Source organism: Hemiscyllium ocellatum, chromosome 6 (assembly GCF_020745735.1).
Source record: "Hemiscyllium ocellatum isolate sHemOce1 chromosome 6, sHemOce1.pat.X.cur, whole genome shotgun sequence".
In the NCBI taxonomy this organism is placed as follows: Eukaryota; Metazoa; Chordata; class Chondrichthyes; order Orectolobiformes; family Hemiscylliidae; genus Hemiscyllium; species Hemiscyllium ocellatum.
The window spans coordinates 12,124,505-12,146,402 of NC_083406.1; the positions used below are offsets into that span (position 1 = coordinate 12,124,505).

The 21,898-nt window shown below is 39.8% G+C and overlaps 1 protein-coding gene across 1 annotated transcript in view; it reads left to right on the forward strand.

Moving 5' to 3' along the window:
* Positions 1–21,898, forward strand: part of myo16 (myosin XVI) — a 351,480-nt gene that overhangs the window by 74,323 nt on the left and 255,259 nt on the right. Inside the window, exons 4-5 of the mRNA XM_060826459.1 lie at positions 6,435–6,543; positions 21,012–21,136. Coding sequence (XP_060682442.1) covers positions 6,435–6,543; positions 21,012–21,136 — 234 coding nt within the window. The remainder of the gene's footprint in view (positions 1–6,434; positions 6,544–21,011; positions 21,137–21,898) is intronic.

Genomic DNA, 21,898 nt, shown 5'->3' on the forward strand with positions numbered 1-21,898 from the left:
GATTATAATCCAGTTGTCAGTAAGTCCCCAGAACTAGAAATGTAGAAATGGAGGGAAGAATCGGCAATGAACTATACAAAGCCAAGGGATGGGTGGAAATTGTAAGCAAGGCTGATGAAGATTCTTGAGTTCTCAGTGAAATCAGGCAACAGCACTGATTCAGTGCTCAATTTATTGGAAAAAGTAGTTGAAAAAGGGGTCCCTACAAAAAGGCAGCCAAACCTTGCAACTATGTGGATACTCTTACATGCACCTTTTATTCAAGTAAAAGAATAGATTGATTAATGTGAGAACAAGTTCAGTCAGACGGAGAATGTTGTTGGCAGATCGTGGCCCAGTTCAAGGAAGAAGTGGAGTTCCCTTAGCCCATTCTAGTGGGGAATAGCGATGAAGCATCCAAGATGAAAACGAAGTGGTTAGGACCAGAAAACTAGAAATCATTGAAATAATATAAGGCATGCAACCAATCATGGCTGTGCATGCCGAGAGACTGGACAAGAGTTATAAAGATAAATAAAATAGGAAGAAGTAAGTTCAGTGGGATGGGAACAGCTAAAACAATAACTTTACCAGGATTGTCCTGTTTGGGATAGAGATGGAAATGGGATGTTTGGAGTTGGGAGGATGCTATAAGGTTGATTTGGCTGGAGGGTAATGTGGTCAGGGCAAATCATTGATGGGATCATTTTTCATGGGAAGGTAGGAGAAAATGATAGATTTGAAACTCAATCTGTAAATAACAACACAGTTCTTGTAGATTTGAGAGCAAGAGCATTCACCTTGTCTAGTTACCTTTGATTTGGCACTTATCAACTGCCTTTTGTAAATCCAGAAATGCTATGTTTACTGGTTCACCTTTATCTGCCTTGCTTATTGTATTTTCATAGAATGCTAATAAATTTGTCAAACATGATTTCTTTTCTGTAAAACCATAAAGGTTCTGGCTGAATGTGTTATGATTGTCTAAATATCATCTTGCAACTTTGTTAATAATGGATTCCAGCAATTCCCACTGAAGCATAAGCCTTACGCTCTGAAATCCACTCCCTAAATATTTTCCTCCTTAAAGAGGTTCTTAAAACTTAGCACTTTGATTATGCTTATGGGAATGTGACCTAATACAGTGTATTTCTTTACGTGGTTCATCATCACATTAACCGTCAGATCTTCAGATAGAATTCGTGGTACCCTTTTAGACACTTGCTCCTGTTAAGTGTCATGACTCAGAGGAAGATCTAAAGCATTCTGTTTAATAAAGGTTATTGAAGCACTGTGGAGCATTTTGTTATGTTAAAGTACTACATGCATGTAAGCAGTTTTTGGCTGGACTAAGATCCATTTCAAATCATTAAATAAAAATGAATGTTATGTTAAATCTATGTTCTACCTCGGAAACATCGCATGTTGTTTGACTTTAAGGTATCATTAAAAAAACCAAGGAAGGAAGAAGAAACTTGAGTCATTGAGCCACTCACTTACTCAAGATGGCCCTCAGCTCTTCATAAATAAATAAATACAAGAACGTGATTAAGTTAATTAGAGAATTATAATTGCTGTGTATAGTGGATGTTAGTGCGGTTTTGGAAAGGATGCAGAGGAGTCAGGTTAATATCTAATTTGAAGTAGCTTAATTATCAAGATGTTTACAAGGGTCTATTAGCATTTAAAGAAGCAACCTGAACTCCCAGCCACCTGAATTCATATTCCTAAGCAAAACAAACGAACTGAATTGTTTAGTCATGATTTGGAGATGCCGGTGTTGGACTGGGGTGTACAAAGTTAAAAATCACACAACACCAGGTTATAGCCCAACAGGTTTAATTGGTAGCACACTAGCTTTCGGAGCGACGCTCCTTCATCTGATGAAGGACCATCACTCCGAAAGCTAGTGTGCTTCCAATTAAACCTGTTGGGCTATAACCTGGTGTTGTGTGATTTTGAATTGTTTAGAATCATTATAGAGAAGAATGGTATCCCTACGGTGTGGAAGTAGGCCATTCAGCCCATTGAGCATCCTACCTAAAGCCACACACCTACCCTACCCCAATTGCCTTGCATTCCCTACGGTTAATGCAAATAGCCTGCACATCCCTGAATACTATGGGCAATTTTGCTTGGCCAACCCACCTAACCTGTATACCTTTGGTCTGTGAGAGGAAGCCAGAGCACCTGGAGGAAACCCAGGCAGACACGGGGAGAATGTGCAACTCCACACAGAGAGAAACCTGAGGCTGGAATCAAACCTGGGTCCCTGGTACTGTGCTAATCACTGAGCATTATTTTAAATGCATCAATCAAATTACTCTGGAAACTTATAAATTGCAAAAAAAAAACCTGGTTTGTTTAATTGTGACTTGAAATGTAACTCTTAAAAACCAGGTATTCCAGTAAGTTTCCATTTTACTCCCTCAGAAAGCCAATACATCCTTCCGAAAGCTCAGTGCTCAAAATGGTTTATCAATATCCTCGGCGCAGTTTGACTAGGGCTTTGTATGCTGAGTGTACGTTTGCTCAAACGTATTCGACTCCTGTAAGGTTCAAGACCAGCATTCCATGAGCCTTTTTCATTATTTTCTGAATCGTGCTGAATGTTTTATTGATCAAGTATCTATATCCAATTAAAGAAGTGCTCTTTTTAGGTACAAGTGGATGACCTTTCTTTTGCTTATGCAGAAATCCATTTGCCCATTCACTAAATCCATAAATACCACTTTGCAATATCTTATCTACATTACACACAAGACTAATTATCTCTGTCTTCAATGAATCTGGACATATGACTTTCTATTCCATTGTCTTGCCCATTAAGTGAATATTTAAAGCCACAGCATAAAACCTAGCACATGCTATTTTTCACATCCTGTCACTCACCTATTTTCTAAAGCAGGTGAATAATTTACCTTCAATTCCATGAGTCTCAACTTTACCAAGCAGTCTCTTATGCAGGGCTTTATCTTTGATGATAGGCTATATTAATTTCTGAAAAAGGAGCAAGACTAATGGTTTCCATCTGGTATTGTGCCATGGCAGGGTACGAACTGGGCTTCAAACTTTTCAGGAAACCTTGAAGGTTGGAGCAGCGGTAGGCCATTCGACCATTCGAGCCTGCTCTGTCATTCAATGTGATCATGGCTGCTCATTGAGTTTAATGCCTAATCCTGCCCTCTCCCCCTGTATCCCTTGATCCTTTTACCACAGGAGCTATATCTACCTCTTTCTTGAAAGCACATTGGTTTTGGCCTCAACTACATCCAGTGGCAGTGAATTTCACAGGCTCACCACTCTCTGGGTGAATAAACATCTCCTCATTGCATTCCTTACCCCCTATTGTTAAGCTATGACCCCTGGTTCTGGACTTCCCCACCATCAGGTACACCCTTCCCACATCCAACCTGCCTTTTCCTGTTAGAACTTTATAGGTTCCTATGAGGTCCCCTCCCGTTCTTTTATATATCCAGTGAATACAATTTTAACTGACTTAATCTTTCCATTAGTCCTGCCATCCCAGCAATCAACTATCGCAGCATCAAGGACTTCCTTTCTCAGAGAATGAGACCAAAACTGCAGTCAGTACTCCAGGTGAGGCCTCACCAATGCCCTGTGTAATTGCAGCCCTTGGAGCATCAAGGCCTTCCTCATGCTTTCAATCTTTCCCAGAGCTTTGATATCAATCATTGAAGGCAGTATCTGTCGACACCAAGCACCGCTATTGACTGCACACACGCAACACTACAGCACCAATCATGCGTAGACTATGATTCCACACATGCAGTATAAAAGAAGTGGGTGTGCTGTGGAATTTTTTGTTTCATTGAAGTGTGCCTTGTTACTGAAAAGGTTAGGAACCACTGCTCTACATTTCCATGGATTCCTGCCCTTACTTCTAGTTCTTAAATAGCAGAGTGATGTACAATTATAGTTAGGGTATCAGTAATGCTTTCCTTTCCTTTAAGTCCCAGCTCCTGGGAATGTTTTATGCTTTACCAGCACGGTTTTCTAAATTTCTGTTATTTTCCTTAATTTTAATGAGTCCCTGTCTATAATTCAACATTAGGTTATTTTGGCATATCTTCTGTAGTATCTTCTTTATCTATTATAAATATTGATGCAAAGAAATTAATCAGAAATATTAATATTTCCTTACTTTCATTAACCATATTACATTGCAAAGGAGCTGATATTGTTCCTATATTCTGCTTTTTCTTAATACAATAGAATTGAAAAGAGGGTGTTATTTTGATATCTCTCGCAAACCTATTTTTAATGTACTCTTTATATAATTCTTACAAACTTATTTTATCTCTTTTGCTGAGCACAAGTTTCCTATGAGTCAGAGGAATCGATTCTTAGGTGTATCATATTTTAAACCTTTGCTTTTATAATTCACACTAACTTCTATTGCAAAGGAATTGGACTGAAAGAGTCAGGAAATATACATGCAAATATGAGGCTTTAGTGAATCCATAGGTGGAGTGTTAGTCTCCTTAGCTAACAGTGGGTTGCCATAGTGAGAGTACCATGGAGAATCAGGAGATTAATTCCTGAAATGAAAGGGCTTCCCTCAGAGGACAGATTGAATAAAATGAACCCATACTCTCTCAGGCTCAGCAAATAAGTAGAGAACTTAGTAAAATATACACAACTCTCATGGGGCTAGATGTTGACAAACTTTCGCTGGCTGGGGAGAGTTGAGAATAGGACAGGTTTAGAGCGCCAAATGATGGCAAATGGGATGAGATTAATTCAGGATGTTTGGTTGGCATGGATGAGTTGGAGTGAAGGATCTATTTCCTTGCTATGCATCTCTTTAGCAGGTAGGTGCTAGTCTCAGGGTAAATGGTCAGTCACTTTGGATTGAGATTAGATTCCCTACAGTGTGGAAATAGGCCCTTCGGCCCAACAAGTCCACACTGACTCTCTGAAGAGTAACCCACCCCTCCCCTCCTCTGACTAATGCACCTAACACAATTTAGCATGGCCAATTCACCTGACCTGCACATCTTTGGAAGGTGGGAGGAAACCAGAGGACCTGGAGGAAACCCACGCAGACACGGGGAGAATGTGCAAATTCCACACAGACAGTTGGCCAAGGCTGGAATCGAATCTGGGACCCCGGCGCAGTAAGGCAGCAGTGCTAACTACTGAGCCACTGTGCCGCCCGTGGGGTAAGGAGAAAACTCACAGCTCAGGGGATTGTGAATTTTTGGAATTTCTTGCGTGTGTCAAATATAGGTGAGAAGTTGATAAGTGCATTCACTTCTGGAATTGATAGATTTCTGGGACACCAAAACGAATCACGGGATGTGAGAATAATGTGGAAAAGCTGAGCTAATGTATAATTTTCCTTTGACCTTATAGAATGATACAGCAGATGACTTAACATATAGCCTAGTCTCAATCGATTTCTTCCTTATCCGGCATTTCTGGTCCAGAGCTCTACTCAAAATGTTGCGACCATGTTGCAGCCCTGTTTCTGAGCTTTCACAAAGATTGGTTCCTGACTGAACTTTCAGTGTTCCAGCATTGCAGCATATACATACTTGATTGCAATGCTATGGGAACACAATCACTTCTAAGCTAAATTATTCTGACTTGGACTTTTATAGCTTTTCCTTTATTGTTATGGGGTTAAAATCCTGGAATTTCCTACAGAATACCACAATGGTGGGAGCTCCGTCCCTCCGTGGTCTGTTGTGACTCAAGGTAAAACCTACAACCACCAGCACAGGACAGTGTGGTTATTTTTAGCGCATCACAAGAACAGATTTTGGAAGTAATTTGGCAGAAAACTGGCAACCAACTACAACTTGCTTTTATATCTCACTTTTAATGTAGATAAACATCCCAAAATATTTTATGTAATGATAACTTGATAAAATGAAAACAAAAACACCAAGTAAAGGTAGATGCTGTCAAAAGTCAGAAGACACCAGATTATAATCAAACAAGTTTATTTGAAATCATAAGCTTTTGGAGTGTTGCTCCATTGTCAGGACTTCACCGAGCAAAAGGGCAGCGCCCTGTAACCTTGTGATTTCAAATAAACCTGTTGGACTATAACTTGGTGTCATGTGACTCCTGACTTTGTCCACCCCAGTCCAACATCGGCACATCCATATCAAATTTGATACTAGGAGGGATGCTTAAAGTGGCTAACTTTACAGAGAATCTTGAATGATGAGAGAGATTGGAGAGATTTAGGAAAGCAATTTTAGAGTATGGGACTGAGATGCCTGAAGACATGGCTACCATTATTTGGTGGAAAAATGAGTTATGCACAAAGGAAATAATTTGTTTCTGAAATAAGCTATTTAAAACTTCTTCAAGAGTATATTATTAACTGATATAAATAATAAAAGCTGTATTACTTGTCCAAATGTGACATATTGTCATACAGAGATATATGTTAATAAATTGTCACATTGTTTTCTCAGGCTGGAGCCAATGTATTATTACAAGATATCAATGGGAATATTGCACTGGATTACACAATGGAAGGCACAGAATCAAGCTCCATTCTTCTGCGACATTTAGAAGATAATGGTACATAATTGATATATTACTTCATAAACAGTATTGAGCTGCTGTTAAATCATCAAATCAATCTTCTGCTTGGAGTGTTTTTGTCATTTGAATGATGTAAAATGTTTCAATTTATTTTGCTTATCGAAAATTAAAAACTAGATAGAAAGAAACCAGTCAGGATGATGTGCAATTGCCAAAAACAAGCAGCCCCTAATTGACCAAAATTGGCTAGTTAGGCGCATCATGAATTTTTTCTAGTTCCTTGCAGATTGTTCTGACTGTTCAATTAGAGACACCAGAACCCATGTTGATATTTAACTTTCCCACCCTATTGCAAGGGTCCACATTACCTGGGTTTACATTCTACATGTATTTCTCTGCTACAATAACAGGCAACTTAATATTATACAGTTATTTGGTTATATAGAATCTAAGTACTGCTGGAAAAAAACAGATTCTGTCAAAGCTTTTGATTTTATACTCATCAATTCTCCATGGTAAAAATTCTACTAATCAGAGTCTACTTACAAATCAATCAACACTCTCCTCTCAATGTCATTTAATATGGTATTTCTTGCAAATTGTCCTGATTCAACAAAAACAACGCCATTTCCCAGCAATGTTCAAGTTTATATTATTTGTGGTTGGATGTGTAAGAAGAATGATAGGTGTGAATACAAAGAGGATGAAGGAACATAAGTTCCCATCCTTTGTCAATCAAAAACAATTAATACGTACAGGGCTTTGTTGAACTGTGTCTTTTGACAATAAACAGGCTAAAGTGAGGATCAGGACTGTTCTTCCATCTTTTTAATTCTGATTTAGTTTGGTTACCATCTTATTAATGCAAGTACATTTTTAAAAAACATTTTCAGCATGATAATCTTCCCCTTTGAGTTTTTCATGTTCTTCAAGCAAAACTAACCAACAGAAGTTTACTCTTCTTTAGTTCTGTCGTAGAGTACCACCAAATGGATATAACACAGGAAGATGCAAAATCAATCCACTCCACTCCAAACCTCAAAACTCCACAATAACTGACTACATTATTTCCTTTAGAAGCTATCCTAGTGGTATCTTTGAAAAGAATGGAGGTGGATAATTAGTGCTCAGTTTGGCAAAGCTTTTTAGTATTAATCTGTGTCAGTCAGGAATTGAATTTTATGTGAATTTTGTAGTGAAGGTGCCTAATGATGATGACAGAGTAAGACTCAAAACACTTCTAATGAACTTGTTAAGGCATGTTATGACATATGTCCTGGACAGGTGGAACTCAAGCCCATAAGCACTGTCACACCAGCCCAGGTGCTGTAGGTACTTTCCAACAACCTGTTCAGAGATGTTATTACACACCCCTGGAGCAGGTGGGACTTAAACCTGGGTTTCTTGGCCCAGCAACATATTTAAGCCAATTTAAGACAATGTTCATTTTCGTTTAATTCCTGATTCGTGGCATTAGAAATAACAGTACTGCTGCAAGGCCACCACGCAAGTCTGCTGGAATACCCGGGCTGGGAGACTCTGCCACAGCCACCAATCTCATCACTGATCCCAGGAAGGTACACCTTGCAAAGACAGCCCAAAGGAATCCCGAACTACTGGATGCTGGGCTGAGCCCATCTCCAGGCCAAAGTTGCCGCCAGCCTCCACCGATGTAATAACCGATACGGGTCCCTGTGCTTGCCCCTCCTTCGGCTATTTCTTCAATGTTAATTCCAGAATCCCTCTCTGGATTTACCAGCCATCTTTAAATTTTATTCTAAACTTCACCAGCCCAGGGTCAAATAGTTAGAAGTGCAGCAAAAAGAAAAATTCCATTTATGTAATAACCATCCATGAGCTCAGGATGTTTTTTAAAAAAAAATCAATTTAATAAAACATGTTGTTTCTGAAGTGCATGCTGTTTTTGGAATATAGGAAACATGCCATCCCATTTCTTCTCAGCAAGCTCCAACAGATAATAATATCACAAGCTCCAGAGAGTTCTCATAACATGCTTGAACAAGTTCATTAAAAAATCTAAAAATCTTGTCTAAACACAAATCTAAGTATTTGCACAAGGCTGTTTTCAAAATCTCTGACCAGCAGTCTGGCTTAATTTTCTCTTGATCACACTTAATTTCAAGATGTTGATTCTCCTTGATGGATTTAATGTAATAGAAGCTGCATAATTGAACTTCACATTAATTGTTGGTAGAGATGCCTAATCTCTCAATTATATTGGTCATTAGCAATTAAATTACACACAATGGAAGGATTTAGTTATCACTAAAAGGCTTCCCTGTTCCTTCATTGGAAGCTACTGCAGCTGAGTTGATGCAAAAAGAATTTGTGCAGAACACAGAGAAAAGCCCAGAATCCAACTGAGACATTTTAATGATTCAAGTAGAATGATTTTTAATTTTCTCAAAATCTGTATGATATACAAAGTAAGGTTAGACATTTCTGTTTTGTTCTTTGTCATTGTAATCCATCTGGGCTGTGTGATCATTTTAAAATGTCAGCTAATTATTTGTTTTTTCTATCTGGTATGTGTCCAAGTTTCTCTTGAATTTGAGTCAAACAGTGTGGTGTGGGAAAAGTACAGCTGGTCAGGCAGCATCCAAGGAGCAGGAGAGGTGACATTTCGAGCATAAGCCCTTCATCAATTTGACAACTCCACATCTTTGCAACCTTTCTCAATTATATTCCAGAAGTTTGGCAACGTCTAAGCACTTCTATCCAAACTCTGTGAACATCTTGCTTCTTTTAAGCTTGAGGCTGCTTAGGCTGACTCAGGAGCCATTGAAACATACTTGTGTGGCCCAGTTCCAAGCTGTTTCAGTTCCTCCTTTCTCCATCAATTTTGGCTAGTGAGGTACAAGAATACAGGTAGCCAGTCCATATATGTCACTACTACCCTTACGGGCTCAATTGTAGGAGTGAGCAGATCAAGCTCCCAGTAATTTTGGTGGAACCTTTTAGGAGATATGTTCTAAACCTGTCAAAAGAGTTGTGAATTAATAGTGGGAGTGAGTATCTAGTCCCCCAAGAATCCTGAGTGCCAACTCTTAAAATCCCAGTCAAAATATAACAGCCATTCAGCATTGCCATTGAAATCCATTGGCTTTCTTACCTTCTCATAACATTGTCAATCAATCAGAGGCATTCATAATATGAATGTCAAAAGCTTTGATCTATTAGACACCTAAATCTGTGTGAAAACAAAAACAGACAGTGGGGAAAGAACCCTTCAAAGAAACTATGTTATTACAAGGTAATAGAAATGTCAGTCACATAAAGTTTTCCCTCTCTGCAAACTTGTAAATATTGCTTACTGAGATTAAAGTGACACACTTATCCTTGGAGCACAGCCAGGTATACACAAGAACCATAGTATTTCCAGTTTCTGACCTTCTCTTTTCATCAGATTTTTAAGACTAGTTTAATTAGTTTTGATCAATGGTAACCCCCAGGATATTGTTGGTCAGGGGTTCAGTGATTGTCATTTCATTAAACATCAAAGTGAGTTAGTTAGAATATCTCTTGACCATGGCCTGGCAGATTGAATAGTAGCAATGCTACTTACCCACCTCTAGCCTGAGTGTTGTCCAGTCCTGAATGGAGTGCTTCATTATTGATGGCATCACAAGTGGTGGTCAAATCATAGACATTGTGTCGTCGTCAGTGTGCATTCCTGGTTTTGATCTTCTGCTGGAGGAAAAGTCACAAAATAATCTTTAAAAGATGCATGCACCTCACTACACATCATGAATTAAGATTCATCATGAAGCAATCAGCAGGAAAATTAACATTCAGGTCTGAAGAATGGACAAGATAGAGAACTGATGCTAACCAATTGAGGGTCTACTGGGAGATGATTCAATACGTTGGGCACTGACTGGGATTGGATGGAAGTGTTGAGCTATGGATAAGAAGTGAGAGCACTTTTAGAGAAGCTCCCAGTTTATGTCTCCTGTCAGTTTTGTCATCTACAACCACGTCTCACTAACTTCCCTTCACATGAGAAGTTTGGTGTACTTCAATGACTATTTTGCATTGATCACAGACACGTTATTTATCAAGTGCTTTCAGGGAACAGACCTGTCAACAATGTCCATTGTCATGGCTGCACTGTCTTATTTGAGAGCCACACTACAGACTGCATACAGGCAGACATTCTCTCAATTATTTGTGATGTCAATCCACGATGACAGGAGCCAGGCTCCATCCTCTGCTATTATGGATGACGCGGACGGTACATCTGCCAATACGTCACTAAATTGCTGCTGGACCTTAACATTTTCCTTTTCAATAATGGACACTGATGCTGAAACCTGGAACCAGCCAAGCAGAGCTTGGTGAGATTTGATGCCCAACAAACTGTTTACCCATTAAAGTTGTGTTGGTCCATCGCTCTATCTCCTTCAATGGTACTCTTTCAGATGGAATAATGCTGTTATCAGGATTCGTGATTTTAGAGTAGATTAGATTCCCTACAGTATAGAAATAGGCCCTTCGGCCCCAACAAGTCCACACTGACCCTCTGAAGAGTAACGCACCCAGACCTATTCCCCTACCCTATATTTACCCCTGACTAACACACCTAACACTATGGGCAATTTAGCCTGCACATCTTTGGATTGTGAGAGGAAACCAGAGCACCTGGAGGAAACCCGCACAGAGACAGGGAGAATGCAAACTCCATACTGACACTTGCCTGAGGTGGAAATCGAACCCGGGTCCCTGCCGCTGTGAGGCAGCAGTGCTAACCACTGAGCCACTGTGCCACCAATTGTGATTGGGTATGTCCACAGCCAGTTATCCTGTTTTTATTTATTCATTCATGGGATATGGATGTCACTGGCTGGACAAGCATTTCTTAACCATCTCTGATTGTCCACAGGGCAGTTAAGAGTCAATTACATTGCTGTACCTCTGGAGTCAAATATGGCCAAACGAGGTAAGAACAGCAGATTTTCTTTCTTAAAGGGCAGTCGTGCAACAGTTTGAGGGTCATCATTAGATTTTTAATTCCAGATTATTACTGACTTCAAGCTCCACCATCTGCCATGACAGGATTTGAGCCCAGGACCCCTGAATGTTTCCTGCATCCCTGGAGTAATGGTCTAGTGAAAATAACACCTGGGTGATCACCCCCCACTTTGAATAAGGTCTTGGAAAAAGAGGAAAATGGATATGAATTAGAATCTGCAAAGTCGGAACACTATATTGACAATGACCACATTCTGGCTTCTCAAAGTTCATCCATTAATGAAATAAGTTCAGAGAGTCTTACAAAGATTTTTTTTTAATTCAGTAATGGCTGTCATTCAATGGGATCCACAACTCACAATAACCTCATTTACCAAATTACTCTATTTTTTTCACAAATAAAATTAATTCCTGAACAAGACATTAATGTTTGGAACTTTAATACTTCTTAGAATCAATACAAACTAACTTACAAATCATGAAAAGTACAAACTCTTCGTTGAACATGTATGAACATTTACAATAGAGATAATTTCGTGGAGAAAGTAGGCAGTCCACTCTATTTGTATAGTCCCTGTTTCAGGCACCAATGTTTTGCAATTAATGTTCCAATCCCTTTCCTTCCTGGACTTAGTTGATTCTGACAGAGAGTATCTGCTGTGTAAAGTGAGTTCAAACTGTGCAAACTACCCAATGTGGTGCATTTTGTTTGGAAACTTCCCACCTTTCAGTTTTTATCAGCGGAGTGAGTGTAGCCTGGCCAGAAACACTTCTATGTTTGCACTTTTTCTCTTTCTGGATCATGTAGTCATTTGATAGTGGAAGAAAATTATTACAGCTCATTTAACCATGCTTGTCAAATGCTCAGAAATCCAGCTCTCTGACTCAACTTATTTCCCAAGGTTTCCCTGCCTCTCAGGAAGCACAAGGGTTAGAGTGATGCTGGAAAAGCACAGCAGTACAGGCAGCATCTGAGGAGCAGGGAAATCGACGTTTCGAGCAAAAGTCCTTCTTCAGAAAAGAGGCAGAGTACCTGAAGAATGGAGAGATAAATGAGAGGAGGGTGGGGGTGGGGAGAAAATGTTTTCACCATCTCAGAAAGCACAATACAAAGCTGACAAAATCCCAAGGATCATATCTGGATGCTTGCCTGACATGGTTCCATGTTGGTGTATTATACCAGAAGTGGGTCAGATACACAGAGATTGCTTAAAGAAGGTGGACATGGGATTAGCATAGGTAAAAACAAGGACTGCAGATGCTGGAAACCAGAGTCTAGATTAGAGGGGTGCAGGAAAAGCACAGCAGGTCAGGCAGCATCTGAGGAGCAGGACAATTGACGTTTTGGCAAAAGCCCTTCATCAGGAATAGAGGCAGGGTGCCTGCAGAGTGGAGAGATCAATGAGAGGGGGGTGGGGAGAAAATGGCATAGCGTACAATACGTGAATGGGGGTGGGGATGCAGGTGATAGGTCAGAGAGGAGGATGGGGAAAGGTAGCAAAGAGTACAATGGGTGAATAGGGGTGGGGATGAAGGTGATAGGTCAGAGAGGAGGGTGGAGTGGATAGGTGGAAAGGAAGATAGACAGGTAGGACAAGTCAAGAGGACGGTGCTGAACTGGAAGATTGGAACTAGGGTGAGGTGGGGGAAGAGGAAATGAGGAAACTGGTGAAGTCCACATTGATGACCTGGGTTGAAGTGTTCCAAGGCGGAAGATGAGGCATTCTTCCTTCTGGCATCAGGTGGTGAGGGAGTGGTGGTGGAGGATAATTAAATCATCAATTGGGTCAATATTCCAAGTGAATGGGATTCTTGAGGCACCTTAGGGCAGAGGTAGGTCACTGGAGTGAGGGCCCATGACCTACATATGAGGCCATACACGCAGAATGCATGACCCCACTGATCTCCATGTTTTTGCCCCACTTTTTAAAATATTTCTTTCAGTCTTAACAAGACAGAACTCCTTGAGGTCTTCTGATTATCTCAACCACAGCTACCTCCCCTGATGGTTCCTCAGAGCTGCCAACCTCTGGACATGAGGAGGACACTGCATGCTATCTTTAATTAGCCAATTAGAGACACTCAATGGTAACATTTCTGCTCCGCTGCCAGTATTTGTGAGTTTGGAACCCACTGTTCGTCCAAATGTCAGCGTGCTGGTGCACTACTGCTAAGAATCGATACTACTTTGATCAGTAATTAGGTTTATCTTTCTCCATTTTTGAATATGGGTATAACAGTTGAAATTATCCAGTCCTTTGACAACAGATATATGTGAATCATGGCTTAAAAGACAGCAGCCAGATCTTTCACAATTTCTACCTCTGCTTCTCTCAGTAACCTTACAGCACCTCCGTTTTGTCTTGTGACTTATCCATTTTAAAAACTTCCAGCCTTTCTACAGCTCCACAATTTTTAATCATGCAGTATGCCCTCCAACAACCTTTCCTATCACCTTCGCCTTGGTAAAATCTTTTTCCTTGGTAAATGCCATTTTGAACTCCTTATTTGTACTTTAATTATACCTTCTACATCCAACAATAAATAGCTATTGTGTTCTCTATCAGCCCTGCTGATACTCTGACAACATTTCTTCCATTTATAGCTCCACATTTTATAAATGGAAAACGTAAATCATTGTTGGCTCATGAATATAAATAGACTTGCTTACAAGATATTTTCTAATCAACCTGTTCACCTCGAGCAAGTGGGACTTGTATCCAGCTCTCCTAGCTCAGATATAGACCCCCACCACTGCACCACCAGAACGCTTTATAGCTTTCTTTTATACTAACAATATTGTTGAGGATGTAATCTGTGAAATTTGTGCTTGTGTTCATTTGTGGTCTCCTTGTTGTGCCTTTTTTATTTTTAATTCCTGAGTGCAAGTGCACCAATCACTCATGGGATTGGTAAATTCAAATATGGTTCTCTATATCTGCAGTTTTGGAGAGTTCTTGATGATGTCTCTTACTTGAATGTCTGCACAGTCATTTCAGATTCACTCAAGACCAATTATCATGTATTGCACTACATCGGGTGAGTCTCACCCACCCACTGATGGGTGAGTCCAGAACCAGAGGACACAGTTTAAGAAAAGGGGTAGGACATTTAGAACAGAGTTGAGGAGTAACTTCTTCACCCAGAGAGTGGTGGGTGTATGGAATGCTCTGCCCCAGAAGGCAGTGGAGGCCAAGTCACTGGATACTTTCAAGAAAGAGATGGATAGAGCTCTTAAAGCTAGTGGAATCAAGGGTTATGGGGATAACGCAGGAACAGGATACTGATTATGGATGATCAGCCATGATCATAATGAATGGTGGTGCTGGCTTGAAGGGCCAATGGCCTACTCCTGCACCTATTGTCTATTGTCTATTATTGTCTATATTATTTGCTGTCTACTGATGTGCATAGAATAATAACCAATCTACTTAAAGATGTATCACTACAATTGCACTTGTGATACATACATGGTTCTTTATGTTACACATTGATAAGTTATTTATTTACACTTGAATTAGTATTTGTTGGAATTTTGTTATTCAAATCCATACATAATCATGTAGACAGCATAACTTATACCATGAAAGGAACAGCTGTTACATCAATTGGTTGAAAAGGTGATGATTTGATTTGATGCTGTAGTGTGTTGCAAAATCAATCCTGTGTATTTACAACTATTAATTTAATTGATTACCATTGAATTTCATCCACTGAAGAAAGACTAGTTCTCACCTCAGCACTATATCTACATCTTTTAGTTGATACTACGCAATTGAAATTCCCATGAAAAACAGACACCATGATTTAAAACATTACTGTCTAAATTTGAAGCCTTGCGTTCTGGTCCTTAATAGGAACAAAAAGACTGTGCATGGATACAGTAGAATCTGCAGGACATGGAATGTTATTTGAATGTTTTTTATCCTTACCCTATGAATTTCTCAATAACCAGAGGACTCTAGATTTGGCATTAACGCCCTGTTTCTGTGGGGACATGTCTACACCTTATCTGTAGAATTTTGATTTTGAATTCTTCCCACTGACTTGCCTCTGAATTTGCTTCAAGCACTTGTATCCAGTCCACTTCTTGCCAGATCATTTCTTAGCTTTGGAAAATTTGCGTTCCCTCAATTTGCTCCTGTACCATCATTGTTCGTTTCCATGATGCTAATTCTTACTGTATTAGAATCACAACCTCCAAAAATTAACACCTACCTCTTCTTCATCCACTTCACCCAAGTTCATTCCTAAAGAACAAATCAAGAATGGTGCAACAGATTTTTCAACAAATCTAGAATGACAACCTCTGTTGTTCACCTTATGTGCTGACTAAACAAAACCCTCTTGAATGCAGATCAAGAATTTGTACTCTCTATGACTTTCACTCTGTCTGTATCCCAGTTGATATTTAGCTTTCCCTGTTGATTTGCTTTCAAATATTTGCCTGTATATATTCTGCTCTCACCCTCTCCCACTATTTGATGGTTTGTAGCACATAACTAAAAGTAAAAGTGAAGTTGTCATTGCCTTATCAGGCCAGATGACTGGTGGTAGTTTAACCTGAGGATCCCATACCTCAGAATAAGGGAGAGGGTGAAAAGGAGAGTCCTTCATAGTAACGTCAATTGGTTCAGGAATTAGACCCACACTAAGTTGGCATCATTCTGCATTGCAAAGCCAGGCATCCACCCAACTGCACTCACCATTTCCCAATTCTAATAGAGTGTCTGTTTCCTTTTTTTTGTTTCTGAGTGCAATCATATTACCTTATTTGATTAATCATTTACTACATCATTCCTCCTCATGGCTGTGATTAATCCTTTAAGCCAATAATGCTACACACTCACATTTCTTATTTCCTTCTCTATCCTGACTGAAAACTCCTTATCCAAGAATATCGATGATGTAGAAATGCTGGTATTGGATTGACGTGGACAAAGCTAGGAGTCATACAACGCCAGGTTATAGTCCAACAGGTTTATTAAGCTTTCAGATCACTGATCTTTCATCAGGTGAAAGCTTGTGATTTTAAATCAACCTGCAGGGATATTATGCTGTCATTCTTGTCATTCTTTAAGCTAAGTTTCCACGAAGCAATGATCTCATTTGTTCTATCTTTTGCAGAACCAGTATGAATGCCCCAGAAATCTGATTCTCACTCTCCTACATCAGCTTTACAGCTGCATGCTCAATCACTGAATTCTCTTATTCCTATGCACATGAGCAGATACAAGGAGTCAAACTGAAATTGCTGCTTTAGAGATCCTGTCTTTCAATATCTGAACTAGCTCCCAGAAAATCTGCTTTCAGGATATCCCCAATCCTACCTAAGTCATTGGTACCAAAGTTGACCATAGCCTCTAGTTTATCATCTTCCCCAAAAGAATGTCCTGCTGATGCTCCTGTTTCTTGGCATCAAGAAGGCAACAGACCCTTCAGGAGTCAAACTGATGGCCTCAGAGAAGTCTTTTTGGTCTTGACTATGGAATCCCTTATCACTGTTGTTTTTCTATTCCTTCTTTCCCCAACCCACTCCCCTAGCTGAGCTGTCCATGGTGCTGGACTTGACTTTAACTCGACTCTGGAAAAAGTGAGGTCTGCAGATGCTGGAGATCAGAACTGAAAATGTGTTGCTGGAAAAGCGCAGCAGGTCAGGCAGCATCCAAGGAACAGGAAATTCGATGTTTCGGGCATTCCTGATGAAGGGCTTATGCCCGAAACGTCGAATTTCCTGTTCCTTGGATGCTGCCTGACCTGCTGCGCTTTTCCAGCAACACATTTTCAGCTTTAACTCGACTCTCCCAAAGAACTATTGCCTTCACTAGTAGCTGAATGGAATATCAATTATTAAGCAAGATAGGCTCAGAATATTCTTGCATGCCTGATGGTTACCCATTCTCACTCTATATTCCCTTCTAATCTGTAGTATGACCACTTCCCCTGACATGATATATACATAATATGTTGTCTTCTGCCTCGCTGATGCAGAACAGTGATTCTAGATTTGTGGAGCAGATGGCACACCCTGGAGGTAGTATACATGGTTTGTCCACATCCTCACCTGTATCATAGCATGTACACTCCAATTGACCAAGCTCACCTGTATTCTTAAAATGTATTTATAACATATCAGAGAATATCAGAAAATTATGAGTATTCACCAATTAGTTGATTCCCCTAGCTAGATTAACAACCAATTACATCATCAGTTGCCGTTGAAGCCTCCCTATCTGTGCTTTGTTCGAGTGTTCATATCATTCCCTCTTCATGCTGTTTTCAAGCTCTCTCTCCATTTCACCCTCATGCTGTTACTCACTTACAAAAACAAGTCTTTCATGGAAATTGGGCTTGTTGAGTGCTCTCAGGTGCTGAAACTGAAGTGCTACAAAGCCACTCTAAAGGCTTCACTCAAGCCTTTTTGATATCTATTGTGTTTGAGCCCAGACAGAGCTTCCCAGGATCACTGACCCATGGTGTAATGAAATAAAAAAGCAGTATAGCTCCTTGTCGAATGAAACACCCACCAGAAGTGGAAAGAAACTGCAATTGGAGGGAATGTTAAACCAATACCAAAAATTCATCATCTGTGGTATGTTCCACTAGACAATAGACACAGATTAGTCTTCATAGCCATCAACAACCCATCAGAGCAGAACTAATGACCCCAAATGATGAACATGTTCACCTTTGCCACAACTTAAAAAAAGCAAGGAGGTCATTCTGGGATATATTGCAAATAAAAAGGATTCCATTGTTTAAACTATCTAGATAACGTGGGGCTGTATGAAATAAGTCATGCAAGTCAATGCCTGGTATCCGAGCAGGTAATGATACCTTCATTCTCAAATAGTCCACAGTTCCATTCACAAGGGAGACACCACAGCAAAACAAATGGTGGCTCCAGGCTGCAAGGAAATATTCATTGATCACATGGCTGCTTAAAAATATTTTTTTTGCCTCTTCACCAATCGTCACTCTCAGTTCTTTACCCAATCTTAACTTTGCATTTTGTAATTAATGGTGCTCTTTCAAGTGAAACCCAATGCTCCTCATCCAATTCATCCCTCAAAATTTTGAACATTTCTATAAGAACAGAAAGGGTTAAGGAGAAATCTCAGACAGCAATTCACTCATCTCTGCATCTAACTAATGGCCAATCGACCATTTTGTTAAATCTACTGCTTAGCTTCTCCAAGGTCTTGACATGGTAGCTTCGCGATTAATTTGTTAATTTCCAGTTTTAATAAAAACTTCTGGTTATTAGTGTCCATCTGGAGTGAATTTCTTTCTAACATATCATTTATTCTTTGAACATTTTTATTAGTATCACTTTCATGCAGGTTTTACGGTCCATTTTGACATGATTTGCATTAAATTTAGCTTCTGATGCGAGTACGTAAGCAACTAAAACCAAACCCAGGAATTCATTCAATGAGAGCAGCCAGTTAAATTAATGTAGCGATTTTAAAACCAAATGGTTACAGGTGCTATCAAAAATATCTGCTTTAGTTCTTTTTCTGAGAAGTAAAGTCAGACTGCAAAACAGATAGCAACTTTAAAATCCTGCAGCAGAGATTGAATAATTCAAGAAATGTTTGTAATGCTGCCAATAAAACTTCGGTGGACTGAAATGATGTGCAAAGTGTTGGAAGCTGGTGGTGAAAGGTTTTCTGTTTTATTACTTATAAAAATATGAATAGAAGATAGCTTCCACACCCTGATTAAATTGTCAACTCAGGTTGGATGTATTCTTGTAGTTTTTGCCACATAATCTGCTACTACAGCCAACCTATTCGTTGCCCACACAGCCATTATATGTTGCACAGCTAACCTACATGATGTGACAAGCAATTCCTTTTGTCACCTGTTTGGATTATTCTGATTGGCCAGTCAAACGATCTTCATGTTGGACATTACTTGATTTTTACATAGTTACATAGAGCCTGGAGTGCAAAAACAAGCTTCTGAACTTAAAACTTGCTTTTATGCTTTCCATAAGCATTCCATCATCCCCTTTCATCTAACCCTACCTGTATACAGAGGAACCTCAATTATCTGAAGGACACAGGTAGGGAGCATTTCCTTTGGTTAATCGGATGCCGGATAATCAAATGCCAGATAACACTGTTAGCCAAACATCGGGACATTGTGATCTTGTTCGGATAATCCGAATGCCGGATAATTGAGGTACCTCTGTATCCTTTTGTTTCTTTTTCCCTTCCATGTTTATCTCCTTTTTTTAAGTGTTGTATACATCGACAACCTTTTGTTATAACATTCTTATCATTGGGTAAAGATGTTTCTTCTGAATTTCCTGTTGCATTTATTCGTGACTATTTTATACATGTCCCATCATTAGTATCATCAACTTCCATCTCTGAAAATCACTGCACACCACCTTTGCCTCAGCTCATCTGTTAATAAAATTCTCATTTTAAGTTGAATCAAATCCCATTTATCCATTATTACTGTGTTTAATGTCCATGCATTGGTTACCAGTCTAACAATGCCTTAATTTGAACAATTCATTCTTGTTTTCAAAATTTTTACATATCATCACATCTCCCTGTTCTTGTAATATCTTTCGGCCCAACAAACCTGAAAGTGGTGAATGTTGTATTTCTATATATTCCAGAGAGATGGAAGATCAGCCATGATCTGATTGAATGATTAGATTAGATTCCCTACAGTGTGAAAACAAGCCCAATGGCCCAACAAGTCCACATCAGCCCTCCGAAGAGTGACCCCCCAACACCCTTCACCTCTGACTAATGCACCTAATACTCTGGGCAATTTAAAATGGCCAATTCACCTGACCTGCATATCTTTGGACTGTGGGAGGAAACCAGAGCAAACCCACACAGACATGGAGAAAATGTGCAAACTCCACACAGACAGGCTGGAATCAAACCTGGGATCCTGGTGCTGTGAGGCAGCAGTGCTAACCACTGAGCCACTGTGCCGTCAAGTGGTGGAACAAAGCGACAAATAGCCATCTCTCATTTCTACTTCTGGTATTCCAATGCCTTCTGCATCTCTCTACTTGTTTCAGCTGTACATTCCCAATTTTTTCACTTCATCATTCTTGGCCATGCCCTCAGCTGCTGCGATTTAAGCCACTCTCACTGTACCTGTCAGTAAGCTGCTCAACAAAACCTATATCTGACATCAAGCCTATCTGTCCTATCATCTTCTTAGAATCATAGAGTCATACAGCACAGAAACAGCCTCTTCATTCCAACCAGTCCATGCTGACCATAATCCTAAATTAAACTAGTGCCACCTGCCTGTGTTTGGCCCATATCCCTTCATGATTTGCTTTCAAATTTTGCATATAAAAAATTCTGGGAGAAACTTGGGTTATAATTTCTTGAATGAAATAGTTTTTTTTTAGTAAACCTTTTGAAGCTTAACTTTGTCTTGCAGGAAGATCATAAGCAACATTTCTCAATTGTATTCTCACTGCGTTGCCAGTTATTTGTGTTTAATTCAAATGTTACTGTACACAGGAGTTGATGCAAATTCTTTGCGACAGATGAAGATGCAACGTCCTTCCAAAATGTTGGCAGATGTTAGGAATCTTTTGGCAGCTGGTGGGAATGTCAATCAAATGAATGATGAAGGAGTCACACTGGTAAAAACTTTTCTGCTTCAACCTAATTCAATGCACCATTCTTGACTAATCATTTTACCTTTTCATTTGCTGCTACATCATTGACAAAGCGATACTTTTTTACATGCATTATCAAAATGTAAACTGTTGGTGCACCCATGCCTGATAGATATTGAGTTGTCCACGTAAGCTTCTAGATTCCCTACTAATCTATGCAGCACTCTGGGGCTAACTAGGAAGTTTCTGGGCACTTCCTAGTTAGTTCAATCATTTTTGGGATTTTTGTCAATGGCACTAGGTATGTCCAAAATGTCAAATATTCTACCATTTCACTGGTGTGCTGTTTCAGGTGGGGGTGTCATGCTGCAGAGTAAATTTTTCAAATTAAATTCACTCAAAGAAATTTGTGTGTGTGAGTATGAAGAAGTCAGCATTGAAATGCTTCCAATGTATAGAGTCATAGAGATGTACAGCATGGAAACAGACCCTTCGGTCCAACTCATCCATGCTGTCCAGATATCCCAATCCAATCTAGTCCCACCTGCCAGCACCCGGCCCATATCCCTCCAAATCCTTCTTATTCATATACCCATCCAAATGCCTTTTAAATGTTGCAATTGTACCAGCCTCCACCACATCCTCTGGCAGCTCATTCCATACACGTACCACCCTCTGTGTGAAAACTTTGTTCCTTAGGTCTCTTTTAAATCTTTCCCCTCTCACCCTAAACCTAGGCCCTCTCGTTCTGGACTCCCTGACCCCAGGGAAAAGATTTTGTCTATC